This window comes from Centrocercus urophasianus, unplaced genomic scaffold (genome assembly GCF_019232065.1).
Source record: "Centrocercus urophasianus isolate 14NV4802_14NV808 unplaced genomic scaffold, USGS_Curo_1.0 seq_18, whole genome shotgun sequence".
NCBI lineage: Eukaryota > Metazoa > Chordata > Aves > Galliformes > Phasianidae > Centrocercus > Centrocercus urophasianus.
This window is the reverse complement of record NW_024884733.1, coordinates 9652434-9675240: the sequence shown is the minus strand read 5'-3', so window position 1 is coordinate 9675240 and position 22807 is coordinate 9652434. Positions and strand designations below refer to the sequence as shown.

Here is a 22807-nt window from a genome sequence, read left to right as displayed (position 1 = left end):
CAGAAAAAATAATAGCTCATTCTTCTGCCTTAACAGAGCACAAAAGAACTATTTGTCTGGACTTGTAGCACATGGTCGTATGGGTTTACCTTGAGCTTGCACTGCACAGAAATATAAATATGCTAAGATGGATACACACACAGCGCACCAATATGACTTTGTTTACTTTTTGTCATATGTAGCCTATTGGTACTATTACAAAAATCTATTTGTATGGAGCTTTGTTGCTAAACTTCAATGACCTAGGACAGTCAGAAGCTTTACCCACAAATAAAGTTTAATCTATGTTGCAGCTAGTTTAATTATTCTAATGATGGTGGTAGTAAATGAAATGGCTTAGTATCAAGCATTAGTGAACCTATTTGGGAAAAAGAGTGCTGAAAATCCTGTTGTGTTCTAAGGCTCACAATACATCATTTGATAAATTACTGTTCAGAGTCTCCCTTGTACAAAACATGGATGAAAGACACAGAAGCTATTATCCTCAGAAGTATTCGTTTAGGTACTGCACTCTTACTGATTTCATCTAAAACCTTTGAGGATCTAGGTAGAGCTCTCATCACTTGCTTCTCTGTGCATACAGAGGTCAGATGCAATTTAAGACATTGCCTCCCAGATAAAAAGCACTGTGATAACAACTGTTATCTTACTGAGTTCAGGGTTTATGCTGCACAGACACAGCAGTCAGCCAGGGTCTGGTTAGAACAGGATGGTTTGTGCCCTCAGTAAAAAAAAAAGGCAGAGGTGCAGCTGTGCCTCCGTGTCTACCTCTGGACCCATCCACGCTGCAGGCAAAGTGTAGGGGAAGCAGCCAGGGCTCAGCCCTCCACCACTCTTCCACATACCTCCAATGGTTTTCTCACCTGCACACATACAGAGATCTAAGTGAGGAGAATGAATTCAGAAGAGAATTTTAGAATCTCAGAAACGTTGGAAACAGGATAGCCATATTTAATTTTTCTGTCTTATAGCAATTAAGTCATTTCCTTTAGAAAGCAATGTAGAAATAGAACAAAATAAAGCTCTAAAGCTAGAAAGAAATGTAACCAGCAGTGACAGTTGTTTTGGGCCAAAGTGACCAATTCCTAGTGATAAGAGGAATCCATAACAAAAAGTAGAATAATTTGCACAGAACTGACCAAGTCTAAAAAACAGATGAAGGGAAAATACCATGCAGGACAATTTTGATTTTCTAAGCATGCAAGTTCATAATATTGCATATGTCATATTTCTCCTCTATGTCATGTCAGGCATCTAAATTCTGTTGTGTTCATATAAGAGTGTTTGAAAATAAACCTTTTAATTTCAATCTCACTACAACTGATTCCAAAACCAGCTGTGTATTTATCCAATCCAACAAAGAAAAAGTTTCTCTTTTGGCAATCCCAACTTGGCAACGGAACTCTAATTTGCCTAAGACATGACCTTCCCATGGAGAAAAAGATGATATTATTCACTATCTTCCTTCATATGATTAATGAGCAAAGAGGGATTTTGGAGTTATCAAGCATAGCTTTAACCCAGAAATTAAATTCAGTGTATTTATTGACAATAATTGTTTTAAAATGTCTTGCTTCAGTTTTCAGCCAAATGCCTTACATTGATCTCTGAATAGTTGTTTTTATTTTATGTTTTTATTTTTTTTCCTATTTCAAATATTTTTTATTAAGGCAAGGAGAAGATTACAATTACATTCTTATCTTAAAAGCTCAAAGTGTGCTCAGTGCTTGTATCTGTACTGACCTTTTATCACTCTGCAGCCTGCTAGATAATTCATATTCTGTTACAGTATGCATTTGATTTCTCGTATAAGTTAAATATATATATTTTTGTCTACATTTTATCACATGATACAAATGTGAGAACCCCAGGCATTTGATCAAAATCATCACGCAAATTGAATTTCAAAAGAAAGTCAAACCAGAAGTTGTGATCCTGTGAATTATATTAACATTGGCTTTTGGAAGTTTGTGTTTCAGTATTTGACAATAAAAGATGCGTTACCATTATTTTCTTAAAATACATCACATTCTTCTTTCCAGACTGATTAAATATATAAATGTAATGGTCTCTCCTCTTGAAAGTTAGCAAGTTTTTATACTTATCTGTACGCAGATATATCTGCTAGCCCTTCTATATCTATACACTGACTTTCTGCATGGGGAACTATGACAAATTCAGAACTGGAAAGCCCTGTTTTCCATTTCACCTTTGTCTGTGTGCCTGTAAGACAATCCAATCTATCTTATTACATCCTTCTACCAGTGGCAGTTGTAATGCTTTTATCTTGCCAGGATATAGCAGGATTTCCCCTCAGCACAGGTGCTGCACAGACTTCTAGTTCGAGTTTTAGTGCCAGGACTGGTGCTAGCAAGTGCACTGCCTCTTCAGAGCCAAAGGGAAATAAAACACAGACAGAATTGAATGAAAGGTACCAAGTTCTGAACAATGCCATCCCCAAGGAACATTTTTTCCTTGTTTTTTTATACACAAAATACTGCTTTCACAATATCTATTTTACATGACTGTTATGCAGAATGAAGAAATTGTGTGTGTATAGGGATTTGGATGTCAAAGAAACAGTCTGCTTCAAACTACTCTAAATTTAAATGCAGAATAATTCTTCTTAAACCAATCCAGAATCCCACAGCTTCAACTCAAGGCAAAGTATGACTTACAGGTGTAATAACAAGTAAGGCAAAATTACAAACAAAATTACATTGTTATCAGACCTGATTCTCAGATGATTCAAAAACGCTGATTCCATTAACCTCAGTGGAAGCATGCTGGCTTACTACACGTGCTGAAATCCTGGGTCTTTTAGAGCTGAGAAAAGACAATGTGAATATGTTTATTAACACAGTAATTCCAAGATACACGGCCCACAAAACAGCCATGCAGATATAGCAATACATAGACAATTTCTTACTAACAAAGTATGATTATTATGGAAAGTTATTACTTTTTAATGAGATGTTGGATTTAAAGGAGAAACAGAAGGCTCATCTCTCTGCAGAGAGATGTTTTTTTGACACCAAAAAAAACCAAAACCAGAACACAAACATTGCATTTTACAAAAAGGATGAAATGAACTATCTTTCCTCTATGAAGAGCAGAGAGAAAATGAAAACATAAGATGATTTCTATATATAGTATTACACAGATTCACATAGTTACCATAATACGGCCAGTTGGAATCAAGTCTCAGACTGCTCTTAGTACTGCCTCATTAAAATCTGTCAAACATCATGAAAATGGAGTAACCTGCAAAAAGAAATAGGTTAGAGAGACATTTGTATGTGCTCGAAGACATTATCAAAAGCACCTCTGTGCTGGAAGGAAAGCCTCTGTGAATAGAATAAGGATTGTGAGTTAGGTAACACCTGTGTGGGTGGCAGCTCGAGAAAATAATAAAACAAACAGAAGGAGGAATAGCACAGGGCTAGTTCACATAAGTTAGCATCTTGCAAAGAGGCATGAGGCTCTTAATACACTGCAGCTCTTCGGCTCAAGATCTCTGATAACAAAGTGATCAGATTTGCTTTCACTGAAGTGAACAGAAATTGAGCATCAACATTTGTATGTTTGACTTTTATTAGAAACTTTTTTCCCCTGCAAAGTAAAGGATTGGATTGGTGCAAAGAAGTTCTCTTGATCTTGCCCAGGTATCAATTGTTCCAGAGCTGTCCAAACTCTTCTAATGACAGGTGCTGCAATCCCACTGCTCCCAATTTTAATCCCACATCCCTAGAAATATCTCAGTCACTTGTTGGACTGTCAATGAACCATTTTAGAGCTAAACCAGCAGGATACTAAGCAAACAAGTATTTTCTGCTGCACTGGAGAAGCAGAGGCAGCCAGGGAGAGCAGCATCTTGTGCTGGGAGGGAAGAACCCTGGAGGCTGGCTGCAATGGGCTGCCCCACAGCAGCATTCTCCTCTCTATCATGAGATCAGTCACATGGCAGTTATTGGTATTTGTACCAGATAAAGCCACACAGTTTCAGATGAACAAGCAAGTGGATAAGAGGGAGACATCCTAAAAAAAAAAAAAAAAAAAAAAAATCAACTGTTCTACTTTCTCTCCACCCTGCACTCCAAAAATAGAAAAAGAAAAAAAAAGCCACCACCTAGCGTACAGAACAATACTCTTGTGTTGAAATGACATAGGAACTTCTTACAGACAGAAAAAATGATATTATTCTACATGCAGGAACAAAATGAACAATAGCAATGGGTTGGAGTAGAGCGCATTTCAAAACAGGCCAATTTGAAAAGAGGAAATAGTTTCCAGGTAGTGCAGTATTTTTGGCACTATGTCAAAAGGAGCGTTCTGAATAACAAAATACTAGGAAATTCATAAAAAGTTAAACAAGTAGCATTATTTGTTTTCTTTAGTCAGATGATTTTAAAATGGTTAATATTTGATAGCACAATGATAAATATTTTAATACAGTGTATTGCAGTCAGTAAGGAGTAGATCAAAAATATACAAAGTAAGATCCGTAAGATAAACTTTTATTAGGCACGTGAAATAGAACATAAAGCTTGATAGCAATTACTGTTTAATCTATTCACATTTGGAAACATGTTGAAGGGAAAACTTATTATACAGTTAATTTTTATGAATTATTAAGTGTTCTTTTGAACAGTGATGAGCAGGCCTTTTCCTCTGAAAATCTGTCCTGTTTTCCTTGTAAGCCTGCTCAGTGGCCATAACTATAATTTGCCTGCTCAGTATGTTTTTATGTGGACAGAAATAAAAAGATCTATTCCACCACAGACACACTCAGATGGGACATTTTTATAAAGAGTCCTTAAAAGGATGGTTTTAGGAGCAAGTTAAATAATTTCCATCCTACTTACCTGGAGTTAAAAACTACTGACCCAAAGCAATTAAAGATAGTCAACACTTCCTGCCATGCCATCAATACAACTGACGGCAGTGCTGACACCAGAACATGCTGATAATTAAAGCTTCAGTATTTAGGGCTTTAACTTCATTTACATGTTGGCAAATATATCTCTCCCCAGAGATCTTTCTGTTCATGCTGATGGCAATGTGAAAATCAAAGTTTAGTTGATAGGTGTGAACTTGTAAGGTGCTGACTGTCTTCCCTAACAGAAGCTAGCCTCCCCCAGTGCAAGTAAAATTAAAAATTAAAATAAAGGCTGTTAATATTATGCATCAATAAATGGGTACCACTGAAGCAGGTATACCAATATTCAGTCTATCTGTATATAGCTGATGACTCAAAGCTTTTTAAAGATGTACCACTACTATCTGAGGTACTTCCAAAAATTTTGGATTTCCTTATTCGTTGACAGTATCTGTTATGAATAATCTATAGAGGTGTGAAACATCTCAGACAACATTTTAAAGGAATTCAGTTGAGCCAAAGGATTTTTTTTACTTAGTATCAATATGTTGTACTTCAGCAATGAATTTCTGGAAACAATCGAGGCCTTTCAAGATCTGAGCTCCTAATTAGAATGCTTAACAGAACTATTTTTTTTCCACTGTATTTCTTAATTTCCACTTCTGAGCATCTTACCTAGCCTGTAGTAAAGCTGGACTTCAAAACCTGCATGGCTTGCAATTGTCTTCACATTTCCAGGCCTGTCGACCCTTAGGTAGAAACCTAAGAAAGTCTGCAACCAGGGATCAATTTACCCTGGTATTGTGTACTTGACTGTAGTATTGAGTGGTATTTCATTTAGCTTGGGCATGCAAACTCTAGGAAGATACAATATAGGGACTTTCTTAGCCAAAGAATTCATGAATACCTTCATACTTTGTCTTGATGAGCCCTTTGGTCCACTGATTTGTCTAGTCACTTGTTAAGAACAATAACAAATACAACAATTTTTCAACTGGCTGACAATTTCATTTGGTTTTTCCTAGTTCTTGGGCAGAAGAGATGTAATAATAAATGAATTATCATTTCCAGTTCATCTTTTCCATAATATTCAAGATTTTATAGTTGTCTACTGTATTTTCCTTCAATATATCTTTGCTTTCATAAACTAAGTAATCCTTATCCATTTAATCCTCCCTTTACCAGTAACTAACTGTATATATCTACAATCAGATGACTCTACTTTTTCTATTAATACCATATACCTTGTCAATATTTCATGTAGAATTAGAGATTGGTGCACCATATGGTGACAGTATAGTGTTTTCTGTTCCATCTTTTTTTCCTAAACTAAAAAAGAAAACCAAGATTTTATTTGCCTCTGATGCAGAGCATTAAGTCAAAATTGTCAGTAAATAACCCAGAACTACTTTAAAGGTCTTTCCTAAATGGTAAAAGTCAAGTAGCTATAAGGGTGGAGGTTTTTGCTAGGCATTACTTGTCATAACTGAAATTCACCTGTGATGTTACTCTATAATCACCCAGTGGCTTAGAGATGCTTTTGAAAATCTTTACAGCACAACACTTTTATAATATAAGCAAGCTTTATTACATTACTCTTCATTCACTTTTCTAGCACAGTCCTGCATGTTTAATTTCTGACACAATTCTTGCAGGTCTGAGTGGTAGACTCTTTTCAATTGTAATAACTGACTTTCATTCCTATCCTATTTCCCATTATTTATTCCATCATTAATGATGCTTGTAAAAATTGACACTTATTTCATGATATCTTTATGTTTATCTGAAAAACACTGCTGAAGGATCTCATGAAATGCTTTTGGAGATTGATGTTATCAACTTGATCATGTGTCCACATGCTGTTTACCGATTCCTTCAGAAAATCTTCAACTAAGTTTCCATGCCATTATTTCCTTTTATTCCCCTCTACACACACACACACACACACACACAAATTAGAAAGTTCATCCTTGCTTATCATACTTGTTCATTTATTTGCTAATTCTGTTCTTCCTTACAGTTCCTATCAAATCACTTCCTGCTGAAGTCTGTAGTTCTTCTCAATCTCTTTGGAGCTCTTTAGAAAAATCTCATCTGCTAAAGCTGCTTGCAATAGCAAATAAAGTCTGTCCCGACAATTAAATTTGTAAAATCACAGGTAACAGAAAATTGTTTCTGCTTTTTTTCAAAATCCTTGGATCAATATTATTTGCTTCCTGTGACCTGATACAACAGTGTTCTCAAATTTTTAAGAATGGTTTGTGCAGACCTTGAAATGCCTTCAGAGTATGCCCCCATCAGGAGAAGCAGTGACATGGTAACCTCCTGAAGCTCTTCCACATACTAAATACTTGGTAGGTTTTTTTCCACATCCATACCTGATACATCATCCGTTTGTCCTACAGACTTACAGGAAAGCTTATGCTTCTGATCTATTTCCAAAAACAAATTTATTACTGATTTTATGACTTTAATACATTGCCCTAATTCATTTATGGCCTGCCTTGGTGCCTTAACATGTTCTTGAAATTAATATCCTTGAGTTGATGCTCTTTTCTTTTTTCCTTCATTTTATTATAATTTCAGAGTTCTTCTTTACTGTTTGTAAATAAATCTATTGATAATTTTTTTTTGTTTTGATATTCACTGTGCATCTATAACATGACTGGCTCACCAAATCATCTGCAGGCATGGTGCTCCTTTGGCTTCTTTCTTGCTGATAAGTGTCCTACCTACATAATCCTCACCATTGTTCATGTACTAACCCTTACAATGACTTCAGATTCACCCCATATTTAAGCTTATAAGTAAATATTTCATCAACAAACATGAGAATGATAAAATGAGAAACAAAATCATAAGTGCCAGTCCACATTTTTAGCCAGAACTTTGACTGCTCCTCATATAAGAACAATGAAAGTAAATAAAGTTTTGCAGGACTCAGCCAAAATGTATTTAGAGGGGAATGAAAGTATTGTGATATTCAGTACAATATTAATGGTATTGTTCCTGTAATTTTAATTCATCACTGTGCAATTTTGAGATAATCTTGCTGATTATGAATGGCTCTTCCCTCGTGTTGGACTATATCCAGCGGCAAAATCACTAACATAAACTTTTAATGGGAGCCAAGTCAAGCCTGTTGTAATTATCTTGGCTATTCTAAGGAGAATAATTAAGTCTTTAATAAAAGTTTTACTGTGATGATCAGGTAAGAAGAAAGAGATGTGACAGTAGTGGAAGTTTTCTACAGAGAAGAGAGAAGAGTTTGATCGTAACTCAGATGTTGATAATTAATGTCTGTAGGACCTCTGTCAGCTTGGTGAATTATAAAGGGAACACATTCATTAACATCTCTTATTACAGTGCACTGCTGGAGCACATGATGATTAAAACATTATGCCCAAAACTACTTTGCGGCTTTTTGTAACTACAGCTTGGACAAGTACTTCTTTATATGCTATTTTCTTCTACTCTTCTAATAACTGCCTTTTGTTCAGATAGAACTGCAAAGCTACATATTGACAATTATGTGGATGCCATTGGCTGAACCTAGAGACAACATTTTGATTTGTACCTTCTTTTTGTAGATCAATTTACACACAATATTTCCTCACTAAACTTAGGGCAGTAAGTTTGAAAATCTTTTGTACTCTGTAGACATACGTGGATCCTGTTTATTTTTATATGTACAAAGAATAAACTATAAAAAAAACATCTGCTGATGAAGAGAAATACTATTCCAGCTTAGGAGGTCAGCAGTGGAACTGTATAGTGAGCATCTCTGAATGGCTGAACAGTCAAATTTGAAGGCTTTTCCAATGGGCTCAAAAATCTATTCTTGTACTTCAAAACTGCTAGGTTATAAGGAGCTTAGTCATAACGTCTTTGCAGAATGAACTTTCCCCTGAAAAGTTATTTACATTCATATTAACTAGCACCCGAGCAACTATAGGTCAGGAATGCACAAGAATTAGAATCAAAAGAGCTCCCAGCTTTTACCCATATACACTAGCCATTTTCAGCTCCCATACATACTGACTGATGCAGGAACAACAAATACCTCCAGTATTCTGAGCACAAAATATATGTCCATAGCAGACAATTCTCAACAGAGCACAACTGTGTCCTGTTAATGAGAATGCTTCATCACTGAGTTCTGAATATTATATGTACTCTAAATGGAAAATGAATTTCCCTTTTAAGTCAAAATATTTTGAAATAGGACTCCTACTTTGAAGAGTTTAGAATATCATTTCTAAGAAGAGAAAAGAGAGTTTTACCACACTCTTTAAGAACTGAAGCTGCATTTTGCCAGAGAGGCAATAAGCACTGACTAGAGCCCAGGGAGAACATGCTGCTCTCACAAGGTTCAGAAAAGCAGCTTACTTCCTACTGATTTCAAGAACAGGAGAATCCCAACATGAGATCTAAACTGGGACTGTTATTGCAAGGACATTTATATTGAGGGCAAAAATAACACCCTTAAATCAGCCCCATTGTGCTGGCATTATACAGCAAATTGCAGCTCTCTGCAAGACTTCAGTTATAAGGAAAAAAAAAATCTCATTCCACACATATTTACAGACAAATTACAAAATTGTATTACAATGTAAATGTCTCAAAAAAAGAAGAGCCAGGTGTTTTGAAATGACTCAAATTACATGCGCACACGTGCCATTTGGTACATTGGGAAGGCACATGAAACAAAGGCTGTGTGTGCACAGCATAACTTCTGCACTGATTTGGAAATTTGGATCCAGATTTATACCACCTATCAAAATATAACCATACACTGCTATAATTTTTACGCAGTGACCTGAGAGCTGTGCTTGTTCATGCAAAACCCTCACTGATTTAACACACAAATGCTGCTTAGAGAAGTGTGCTTTGGTTATATCTTTCATTCAGTGGCACAATGACAACTTAACGACACTACAGCCCACACCTGCTCTGCAGCATTAGAAGACCTGAAGTGTACTGCAGGTAGAAAACACAAAGCCAGCTCAGATGTGTTGGGTACCTCCTGCACCTTCTCCCACCCATCCTGGCTTTGGCCCAAATCCCTCTGTTCAGTTCCTCTCCTCTTCAGCATTCATCTTTCTTTGAGCTTAGCAAATGTTCATTCTGTAGCTTTCTTGCAGACTTCAGAAAGGCATCATCCCACTCAGATCTGCCATCTTACCAATTGGGAAAAGTTCTCTCAAGGAGCATTTCTTACTCCCTCCATGCTCTTATTTCACTGTCCATGTGTTTGGAACCTCAGGAGCTAAGGAACCCTGTGGGAGTCTATCCTGCCCAAGACCATCTGTCTGTGCAGAGGTTGGCCTGTGACATGATGGCTACCTGGGCTTGCCATGTGGATCTATGGAGCAGGAGGAAGCTCAGTGTTTGATCTCTCATGAAGAGAGCATGAATAGTACTACAAAAAAGTCATCTTACCTTTTCTTGTCTTCCAACACCGTGCACCTGTATCTATGTATCTACCACCCAGCACTTTACACAGGCATGCTGCAAACACAGGTTCCTCATGCAGGAGGGAGTGCAAAGGAGTATATGCAGTCCTGGGGAAGATCAGTGATCAGAGGGAAGGTAGATTTCCATTGCAGTCTCTGCCAAAGCTGTCGAAAAAGAAGGATAAACATGATAGGAGTTATGCATGTCCAGCTTCTGTAAGGTTGGGTTCTGCATGGGGGGATGTCTGGGGACAGGAAAGAGTAGACTGGAAAAGATAACCTTGTCAGGAAATGCAGCTTTTTATCTGAAAGTTATTTAGCAGAACTCTATTTTCATTTTCTCTAAGAATCCTTCAAAGAAAAATACTGTTACTTTAAAAATAAAAATAATAAACCTTTTAGAAATACATTTTCATAAAAATTGAACATTTTGTGTGTGACACTTCCATATCTAAACTGAAGGAGAGTGTATGAGTTAGTAACATTACTACCTGCAGGGCTCTAAAAGAGTGTGAGGAAAAAAGTCAGTTTTGGCTGTTAAGACTCATATGTAAGTGGAAAACTTTTTGAGTAGTGCTATCATTTTTCATATCACGAAGGTTGAAGGTATTGATATGACATATCTATAGAAACGTAACACTGATTATAGAGGAACATACTGAACCTCTGTCCAGATCAATGTAGATGTCTTATTTTTTAACACTAATATGACTTGGCAATCTTCTGAAAATTGGAGAAAATAGCTGTAAATAAAATAAAGCAAGTAATTCTAAGTGAAATAATATTTTGCAGTTATCTATTCCTTGAGGGTCTCAGGTTACTTCAGTCTTCACTAATAATTAAATTTTAGCACCTTTGCACATCAAAAGTTATGCAAGAACTTTCCCTCTGTTGAGTACAGAAGGAAACAGTTTTGCTCTTTTAAGAGCCCAGTAACTGGATTTTTTTTTGTATCTGATTTCTCTTAATATTTTGTCAAAGTATGATCAATACTCATATTCAGAGATGCTATCTTTAGTTCATATCACATTACGAACAATTTTTCTGATACTAACTGTATAGCTGATAAAATGTTATTACAACCCTGTTACCTTCTAATTAACTTAATTGTAACAACTGCATAATATTATTGTGTAAAATATGTAGGTCAGTGTGTCTGTCCATCTTCAAATCAGCCAATCTTCCATAACATATCATGAATTCTAATTGCAGACTTACCAAAACATCACTTTTGGAAAGACAAATCAATAGTTATGGCCTTAGAAATTTTGTTAGGAGGCAGTATAGTTAAACCAGGACAGCAATTTTGTAGTGTGTTTTTGTACAAGTGTCTTTTGGACATTTATGCTGAATTATGTGATAATAACTAAATTAACTAAAACACTGGCTAAGTTGATGCTGTTGGTTACATCTCTGCAGCGTATTGCAGCAAAACTAGTGCACCTGAAAAGGATCATTCTGAAAGACCAGTATCTATTTTCCATCTGCGATCCATCTATTACCCAACTAATGGCTGCCCTGTCGCGAAGATAAATGCACACTGATGCCTAGAGCTAGCCTGTGTATAGCAGTAAATACTGTTGGTGAAAACTCTCATGAAGTATTTAATAGCTTTAATTATTTGACGCATTAACTTATTAGTTCTCATTTTTGCTGAGTGGTAAAAGCTAGCTTATTGAATCACCTCATAGACATTCCAGTGAAAAGAGTAGGAAAATAAAGCACTACAGCAATTAAAATCGCATTTCCAAGACAGCATATTATCATCCAGTGTGTTTCAGAAAGGAATTATGACATGAGATCATAAGATCATTCCTTGATTTCATTTTAATGAGATAACAATATAAATAAAATCAAAGCCAAGATAAAGCAAAAGAGACAGTAAAGTTTTGCAAATGTTTCTTTCTGATATATGAACATGAAGTAGCCAAAGATTTAACTGGTCAGATTAGAAGAAAGCACACACATGACATCATTATTTCTAGTTGTCAGAATATTTAAACATTTTATGCAATTGCACATGCCTCTTATAACTAGATAAGATTGCATATTCCTTTTTTAACTTCGTAGTTGGTAAATGTTTTTAAATCTGAGACTCTCCAAATTCCCTTGGAAACAGTGATCAAATGTGCTGTTGCATACATCTAAAAAGACAGTACAGTACAGTAAACAGCACAGGAATGCATCGAACCTGCATTTGTACCCTTCTTTTGTTAGGGCAGGCAAACCATTTGACTTCCCTTGGCATCAACCTCTCTATTGCTCACTGGCAGCAGTAACTCTTTAGTCACTCTGAAGAGCTTTGTGAGACCTACAGGGGCAATGTTTTTATCCCCACTCCAGAGTCAGCTTAACAAAAGCACTCTGAAGACTTTACTTTCATCCACATTCAACACAATTTGTCAGTGTAAATTCCCAGCATTATTGCTTTAACAAGAAAATGTTATACCTCAGATTTCAGGTACTTTGCAGGAGCTATATAAATACCCTTACATTGTAGCTAATCTTCACAAACTTTGAAAGTTCACCTGCTGAAAGATCCTAGGCCGTTTACTTTGCACATTCATGTTTCAGTGTTCCATAGCAGAGTATTATCCTAGCACCTTATGCAGAATTTCAGTTTTGAAAAGTACATGCTAGAGAAATGCAAATTCATTGTAAGAACTTGGTTTTAGCCTTACTTATGGTTACCCTAACATAGATGAAAGTTCCAATTGAATAATACAGAAATATCTTGTATCTATCAATTGCTTCAGAGTTTCTTTTCCCTTTGATCGTTACATGTGCATCCTATTTTAATATCTTTGCTACTTATGACAGTGTAATTTAAGATTACTGATGTTTCCATTGGGTGGAAGTCGCAGTGAAGCTTCTAACAGATATTGCTCACAACAACTCACTTTTTATAGGAGTCACTTCCAATGCTTGTTGCACAGTAGCACTGTGTTACAGCAGATGTCAAATGCAGACAAGGAAGTGGTGCATGGCAGGGAACCTGCAGGCAGGAGGGCTGCAGGCTAACCAGGGAAGTTACAATCTGCAGGGGCCCTAAGATATTTGGGGAACCAAATCCAACCAGCAACTGTGCACAGGGCCTTCTGATAACCACTGTATCCTCTGTATCCAAAGGGTCATTATGCTTAACCAGTTAATTGATAGTCGCTATATCAAAATTCAGACTTAAACAAGTAGCCATAAGGGAAGAAGACAGATGGTTTACGAGTGTTCATTTGTCTCCAGGAACATAGAAATAATGGCACTATACCTATAATTTTTTTAGGGGAATATGAGTGATAGGGGTATGTAGTGTCCCTTTTGAGTAAATAAAGCTATGATGTAGCTTATTGCTTTCCTGAGATTATCCTAAAACATGGTGAGAGTCATAGTGAGACAGCGGTCCTCCATAAGCAAAGCAATAAAAAATATGGGGCATTTTTTCTTCTCTTTGGAAATAATTCTCTTTTGGACAAGTAAAAATTAAAACCATCCAAATCGTGCAACTAAAGGTTAATTAACCGCTTCCAAAAACCCTCCAATCTTTTCTGGTTTCATCTCAACCATAATTCTTAGATGACTAAATCTGCATTTGTTTCCAGCCATTTTAACAAGCAATCTGGTGTTTTTTCTGTTAAGATTGTTATGACTCCTCGATCAGGTAAGTATATGTATTCCCAAATTCTCCCCATCTCTCAGATGGATTTGATGCGTTTCTTCCCATTATCTTTTATTAATGAAATCTAAGGATTTTAGATAAAATGAGACATGAAAAATGATAAAGTAGTCACAAGTTGTGAAATAATTTCCTACATCCGTCTGTCCTTTCACCATGCTTTAAAAAAAAAAAAAAAAAAAAATTGTTCTATGGTGGAATTTACACTTTTCAGTAGCAAAATCATGAAAGATGGTTACCCACATGGATGACAGGATAAACTGGAACCTATTTGCAAGAGAGGAGAATCACCATCCGTTCCATGGCTGTGCACAGGGAAGAGCTCTGAACAGTAGCTGCATCTTCTTCTGAAGACTTTTCCTGCTATTTGAGTATAAGCAGCATAGCTATGGAGTGAAAATGGTGCAGAAAAAGACTGAAATTAGACATAGACAAACAATCCAAGAATTCTACCAGAAACTTGCACAGTAAGTGCAGTTTATTCATGACGCTCCTATTATTTACTCTCTGATGACTTGGATAAAGCTGGCTTCACTTAAAAAAAAAAAAAAAAAAAAAAAAAAAAAAGCACTTGTGCCCCAAACTTGCATTTCTCAGAGAAGATGGAGATGTCTGCCCTTAGAAACTATTCTCACTTGGTCAATGTTTATTCCCTTGTATTATTCACAATCTTATTAATCATAAATAATTTCAAAGTTGCACCAGAGATATTTGTATTATTTGTCATTTTATGGCAGTAAGTTTGACACAGTAAGGTATGCCTTAGCCTTGTCTGCACTGATTTACTTTGTCTCAACTTCAGAATGTGCCTTGGTGCGTAAGCAAAAACCAGTTTTCTTCTTATACTACATAAGCATGTATCTCATCTTGATTTGGCAGCATCTTAAGATAGTTTTATTTAACCCAGTGCAGCAAATGGTCAATTGCTGTCACTTCACAATTGCTGTCACTAACCATTGTGGATATATTTAAAGGAGCAATAACTGTTTTTTTGTACCAGATCTGATTGATTTAAAACCTCTGAGTAGGTCTGATAAACACTCTGACATATATTCACGGCATTAATATGTATATATGCACATGCACACACACACATATATATATATACACATGTATGTATATACATGTATCACAGTAAATTTAACTGATAAATTAATAAATAAATTTTAACAATAAATTTTAACAATAGTCTAATAGTAGACCTAATTGGTAGAAAGCTAGGGGAAGTAGTCTTAGGGATGAAACCTCCAAGTGAGTTACTGACCACTCTTTATTCAATCAGTAAGACGCAGTTGCTAAAAAAATTTGAGGTTGTCATGCAGTGTGCAACAACAATTGTTGTCAACATCTCAGAAGCCTGACTATTGAAAACATTTCCCCGTGCTCTTACATACTCATTCCTAATATTTACTTTATATGGCTGAAATCTCATGAGAGTCAGTGGAGCTCCACATAAAAATCCTTAAAGCATAATAAGAACAGAATTAAGGTTCTTTCATACTGTGTAAACATAATGTCATCTGAAATAGACTGCTTTGCATGACCCATCTCCAGTAATGTCAGTTTGACAAACTATAGGAAAAATATTAGTTCATGACTGCAGAGGTTTTCTTGTGCATGTTTGCAATACATACATGTAGGTGGCAATATTCCTAGCTATAAACAAGCTTCCTTTTTTGTTGCAGTTGTTCGGTTTTGTTGTTTCGTTGTTTGTTTTTTTTTTTTAAATATATGTATATTTTTTTTGTTCTGGAGGGAGAAGGAAGAAGGGGCTGTTGTTTTGCTTTGTTTTAAAACTGTTTAAATGATTATATTTTTAAAGAATAATGCCCATTTTTTCTTCAGCCACTAGGCCTGCATGCTTTCAGTTATTAAGGATGGCTGAAATCCATTCCAAAAATTCTCATGATTTTGGTAGCACCATTCATACAAATTACAGAGGAACAGTAAGGAAAATTCACTGCATCAGAAATAGAGCAAAAACCTGTGGCAGTTCTCTAGAATAGACCAAACTGTGTAATATACTAAGAGATGAACCCATCGACATGTCCAAATCCTATAAGACGCAGGCTCCATAAGATGAAAAGTACAAGTATAGAGAGAGTTGAAAGAAGGGAGCTGTAAGAAATGATATAATAAAAAAAAAAAGTGCAATGAAGAAAAATAGTGGTGGGAGAGATCTAAAAAAAACACTGCTTGTAATGAAAGGGTTAAGAATTCTCAATAAAATAAAAAGGACTTCGAATAAAAAGATATATTTCTTCAATTTCACTGTTAATGATCTTTATGCTGTTTCTACAAACAACAAACATTTCAAAATCAGTCCTGACTGTGACGAGAAAAGGAATGCCGTGTATCTCAGATCAAAAAAATTGTTTTGGTTTGGGGTTTTTGTCTGCTTGTTTTTTAAGTGAGTGTTCCATCCTTCCTCATGTTTGTTTGGCTGACCCACCTGTATATGATGCTACTGTAGGCAAGCTGAACCAAAACAAAGGTAGTACAAAGCAAGGTACAAAATATACTTTCTCCTCTCTTTAATGGCCTCCCTGAAGGATAAGAGGCTAAAAGAAATTAGTCTTAAACCCATTATGGCATTTTTTTTCTTATCTGAGCAGCAGTCAGACCAAAACCCTTGCATGTGCTCTGAAAAACCCAAGACAGTAGACGGAAAGAACGTCAGCCACCAGTGCAATGCTATGTCCGAGGTGACACTCCAGATCAGAAAGAACATGGCTTGCATTTGTATTACTGTGTCTACACTTTAGCTTCATAGCTAAAATCAGTCCTAATATAATCTCCCTTTTTTTTTCCAAGAAGCTGTTATGATAATAGAGTTTTGGACAGACTCAGAAATTATCATGTAATATTTGTGTCCGAACTTTTAAGAGGAAAGTAGATGTCAAACATCTACACTACTCAATATATTTCATTAGATACCTAAAAAATTCTCAGAAACACGTATCAATTACTTCTTGAACAGCTTAAACTAGTGGAAAGACTAGGTTTTCTTCCCATTATTTCCCTTTTTTATTCCATTTGCATATTTAATGACATTAGACTTACAAATCAAATAGTTTCCTGCAAATATTTTTGTAAACTGAGCTAAATCATCATACAGTACTTATAAAGGCCTTATCCTACAAAAGGAGCTTCAATAACTTATTAATGAATATTTTGGAAAAGACATGTAAGTTTAGCTTAAAAAGTAATTACCATCTCCTCCTAGTTGAAGACACTCGTTTGTTGTCAGTGGTTTTCCCCCATATTCATACATGGCTTTTTTCTGTCTCCTTTGTGTAATGTTTTTAAGGATTCCATAATCAGACTTTAGCTTAGACCATAAACCAATGAACCATAAACCAATAATGAAGGTAAGGCAAAGATGGTTCAGCACTTCTCAGCAGTGGAGACAAAGTTTTGCTATGAGGGGGCAGGGACATTGCCCAAATGTAACAGAATGCAGGAGGGATGCAGAGTGCAGAAAAGCCCCGTGTTTTCAGGCTCAATGCTCAGGGAAAAGAAAAGACTAAGGGTTACCTGTGTGCTGGACTTCATCAGCCCTACCTGCCCGCACAAGTACTTCTTGGGCTTCCACACAGAGCAGGCAGCCCGAGGTCCTGGCTCCCCCTGCTCTGCTCAGCAGATGCCACATCACCACCTCCTCAGAATGAGCCAGAAAGCTGCTTCTGAAATACACGTTACAGTGCATATCCTAGCAAAATACCAAATTAACATTAGAAACATTATTAATTTTCCAAACAACAGTTAATATTCTTGCCTAAAATACTTGGCAGCATGTCGACTTGTTTTATTTGATGAATAAATTTCATTCTAGACTTCAGTGAAAACACTCCAATGAAAGTACTTCATACTGCTGATGTGTTGCACTCATTAGCGATCGAGAATCCAAATCCTAAGCTAAATAAACATAAAAATGGTTAGATAAGAAGTAGTTAATATTTAGGTCTTAAATATAATCCTCACCAGGCCGTCCAGAAGGTGAGGGGGGGGAAGACAGGGAGGAAGATTCCATTTCAGATTTGTTTCCCTTCCAAATGGCTGCATTTGTTACCTACATGATACATACACATGGGTACAAGTGAAAAACTAAAGAAATCTTTGACAATACAAGACTAACAGCTGAAAAATTTCCAGCTGCAAGTACTAAGAACATTAAACTCTACTGTATTTACCCTAATGCATTTCTGCAGGCAAACTTCTATGCATAAAATACTTAAGTTTTTTGGTTCATTCCTTAAGTACTTGAAAGAAAGCTTTTTAATAATATATTAACAGTCTGAATTTAAAACTTCACATCTGTAACTCTGTATCCAGTATTTTGTAGGCAACAATAATTACACAGGGATTTTATATCACCCTGCATCAGTGTGTAAGGCAGAGCAGCCCTCATGGAGCACAGAGCCACATCAGTCACCCACATCCAGCACTCTGTAACACGACAACCAGCATCTGGGTGGATGGCCTCCTAGATAAAAAGCTATGATTGGCAAGATAACTGTAAAGTTATTGGAAAACAAATTTGTTTTTGGCAAATACTCAGAAAAAGACAGATAATATATTCAGGGACAAACATGAAGTGAAATATCTACCATTTAAAAAGCAGTATTTAATTGACTATCGATTTTCTTTCAATTAATCAAGGCAAACAATGGTCAGTACTGGTGGAACAGACATTTCACCATTTTTGCCACCTAATTTGCAATGAGTAGTCCAGAGCAAATAGGTACAGTAAACGTACTGTCAATTTTTCTTATTATTATTACATATATTTACCTATATGAAAATTGAATATGAAGCCTGAATAACAAGGTCAGCATTAACTACATAACTGTTGTGATTGAGGCTATATACCTCAAATATAGGTTTTCAAAAAACTTTTTTTTGGCCTGTTATCATAGTATTTTTCTAGGTTGTTAAGCTCACCATACTTATTTGGTGATGATTTATTATTTCTTGTACACAATAAACACTGTTACAGTGAATATAAGAGAACATTCAAATGCAGACATACATCTATCACCTTCCTGGTACCTTAGTATCCAGATCCTGACATGGCAGTTCAGAAACAGGACAAAAAATTTTAATCCAGAGCTCTCAGAAAGGGGCTTTGATTATTGACAGTATCACTGAGACAGATCGTTTAGCTGCTCTCTCTCAATTAGATCTGTGTAAGTTTCTAACATTGTGTTATTATTTGGCTCACATGGATGCAGAACATTAGAAAACCCTTTCTCAGTGTCCTTCCAAAGTCCAGAGAATTTTTCTTTATTGGAATGAAGGCCTGGACATAAAACATTGCCAGTAATATTCTGAGAACACAAAATTATACAGATTTATGTAGAACAGCATCACTTGAGGGCTTGGGCTGTTTGGATTTTAGTTCTGATAATACTGCATTTTTAAAAAAAAAAGAAATTAACATCTATAAAGCTGCTATACACAATTTTGTAGAGCTAAATAGAATGCTTTAAGTGAAATTAAGAATAATTTTCCCTTAGTCTGAATTATTAAGGTTATTTCCAGGCTAATATATGTATAAACAGCATATAATGCTGAGACTGTCTCAACCAAACCGTTCTCTAGTTCCCTGAGGGAAAGTGTCTTCTGTCACATCCTGCTTAAATAGGAGGTGCAAATCTTTACTAAAATTAACACTCCTGTGGAAGACAGAGCTGTATACATAGGACATATTTTACCATTGTTGTTCTCCAAAATAAAGCAGATTGGCACATTCAAGTACTATGTTCCTCTTGTCTCTACATATTTAACAAATGAAATATTTTGATAGTTTAAAAAAACAAAGCTGCCAGATTTTCAAATAGAAAATACTATGTAGCTGCTGCCTGTGTTATTTTCTCTCAAATCTTTTGTCAAATCTGGCTTCTGAAGTCATTCTATTGGGCTACAATGTCTAACCAAGATAGTTTTGAGTTGCCAGTTACCCCTTGTACCAAAGTAGCAAATCTAATTAAGAAGAAATATTTGATCTGTAATGGAAATAACTATCTTTTATTTCCATATGCACATAGCATAAAATCCCCATTGGATAGCATGCTGATTATCCTGCCTGCGCTTGCCTTATCTTTTTTGCATATTTTTATTCAGATCATTGATAAGCACAGTTCTTGGTTATAAAGTCTTGCCTTCTCATACAGATCTTTTCACTTTAGTAAAGCCACGTTGCATTTTTTACACTGTTTGCATTGCCCAAATGCTTTGGATACCTTGTCCATTTCAAGTAACAGCATCCCTACAGTTCCACTTTAGTAGAAACTATAAAAACGCAGACACTGGCACAAAGCGGGTATTAATATACATAATTCATTATTAATTCATTATTAATATTATTTCATTAATATTCAATGGTCTGAAGTGAACGATAAGTTTCCCCAAGACTACTGATTAGAAAAGATGGAAAACTAGCAAATAAAATACCAAAATTCCAATGTGAAGTGTTTAAAAAACCAGATTGTTTCCCCTGTTCCCATGTCTCAGGAAGAGGAGGGAGGTGTGAGATGAGCCACGGCATTTTAATTTTGCTTTCCATGCAGACTTTTCCTGTAGATGAACTGGTATTTATTCTGCTTTTCTCTTGCTCCCTCCCCTGCTGTCTTGCAGCAAATGTGTGCGACAATGAGCTCCTGCACTGCCAGAATGGAGGGACATGCATCAACAACGTGCGGTGCCAGTGCCCTCCAGCCTACACTGGCATCTTATGTGAGAAGCTTAAGTGTGAACGAGATCCAGGAGGCTGCAGCCAAAGCTCCACCCAGGGGGCGATATCCCACAGTCCCTTATTACTGCTGATGGCCCTACTAGGAGCAGCCAGACTTCACATGTGCTAGGCTTTGTTTGGTCGATGGCATTGTATTTGGACTGCTTCAAAAGAACATGCCACATGAAAACAAAACAAAATCCAAGTGTTTGCTACTGAAATCTCAAAAAGGAAAAAGAATGAAAAAAATAACACATACAAACTTGGAAGGCCTAACTGAACTAAGCCATATTAATCAGTTATGGACGGCACTCTGAGTCAAGACTGCTCACCACAACCGGAGATGGGCTGGCAGCTCCTGCTCTGCCCAATCAGTGCTGGCTGCCAGGCTCACAGAGGACAAACAGCTTGGACAGCCCCAAAACGGGAAGGGAAACGAAAAACATTTGCTACTCCTCTCTGGTGCGCTGCTGTACCTCCGCCCAGTGTGTGGACCAACCAAATAAAGGCATTCTTTGCTGTCAGTGCATTGTGGGTATAAGGAAATCTGTAAAAGCTGCCATATTGGCCTGCTTCAGTCCCCGAATCCTCTCCAACCTGTGCTTTAGTGAACGTTGCTCTGTAACCCTTGTTGGTTGAAAGATTTCTTTGTCTGATGTTAGTGATGCACATGTGTAACAGCCCCCTCAATAAAACTCAAGCCAGTCATATCCTTGTATACCTTAGCAGCACCGCATCAGTACGATGCCGTGTTCACCTACTGTACAAGAGTGGCTATAGGACAAAAAGTGTATTTATCCTTTTGTATTCAAATGAAGTTATTTTTCTTGAAATAATGTACAATGTAGATTTTTTGTATTATTGCCTATTTGTGTTACCAGACAATTTGTTAATGTATTTAATTCTAATCAGATAAGAGAAAAATTACTTTTTATTTAGTCCTTTGCTTTTACCTTTCATTTAATTGTGCAGAGATTTCTCTGTATGGGCAACGTGCTGGCATCAAAGAATATCAGTTTACATATATAACGAGTGTAATAAGATTCCACCAAAGGACATTCTATATGTTTTCTTGTTGCTTTAACACTGAAAGATTTCCAAGAATAAAAATTCCTGCATAAACAATTCCAGGATCATGTAGTACTATTTCTTCAGACCTTTTCTGGGGATGATAGATGATTGTACCGTCTGATACATGGTAGAAAAACAGATTCAACAGTGAAGATCACTGCATGAAAATCTAATCTGGTTTTAATTTTTGCTGTATTTCTGCAAACCATTTTAAACAAACTTGCCTAAGGAAAATTTCATCAAATCCTAAGCGTGGGAGGGGTATGAAAAGTTGAATAGTTCTCATCTTTGTTCTCTCAAGACATCACAGGAATTATTTCAAACTAATTCACAAAGCATTACTGAAACTAGTCTTTATATCAGAGTTTTCATGGATTTTGGCAGTAACAAAATAGATACAGCTACAGCTTAACTTGTTTCTCCAAAAGCTTCATTAAAATGATACGTTTATATATGCACTAGTCTGCCTTAGAAACTGCAAAAACAGCAGCAATCAAAAACATAAGATTCAACATTTAATAGAGTCAAATTTAATATTTAGAAGGACTGTCAAAACATACAGCAGCTTGTAGATTAGAAGCGCTGCTCCAGCAAATAAAGTTGATGTTAAGTATTGCCCAGGGTATAATAAATTCTTGCCTTTGCCTTTATTAGGTCAATTACTGAGTGTGACAGAAATTAATAGCAAGAAAAGATAGGTAAGCCAAAACCTCAGCAGTGTTTCAAAGCCCTGGAAAAAATAAATAAATAAATAAATCAAGAGGCACCAAGATTGTGTGAATTCATTTCCTGGCAATTTTCATCATAATGGCTTTAAATAGTTTACCAACATAATCACCTCATCTAGAAAACAGTTAATTAGCAAAAAAAAAAAAAAAAAAATTCCTGAGAGAAATAAATTTTACCTGGTTGCCGGTGAGCCAGCAGAATTTAGGGCACTGCCTTCTTGGATAAGCTCTTTTGCTGAGGAATGTTTTTCAGGCCAGTACTTACTC

At 36.2% G+C, this 22807-nt stretch overlaps 1 protein-coding gene across 5 annotated transcripts in view; it reads left to right on the top strand.

Annotated features, from left to right (window-relative positions):
• NTNG1 (netrin G1) overlaps positions 1-21852 on the top strand; it is a 150146-nt gene extending 128294 nt beyond the window's left edge. For all 5 annotated transcript variants that reach the window (XM_042819947.1, XM_042819945.1, XM_042819946.1 and 2 more), the window contains one exon: positions 20645-21852. In XM_042819947.1, the coding sequence (XP_042675881.1) occupies positions 20645-20871 (227 nt within the window). In that variant the 3' untranslated portion in view covers positions 20872-21852. The remainder of the gene's footprint in view (positions 1-20644) is intronic.
• The last annotated feature ends 955 nt before the right edge of the window (positions 21853-22807 follow it).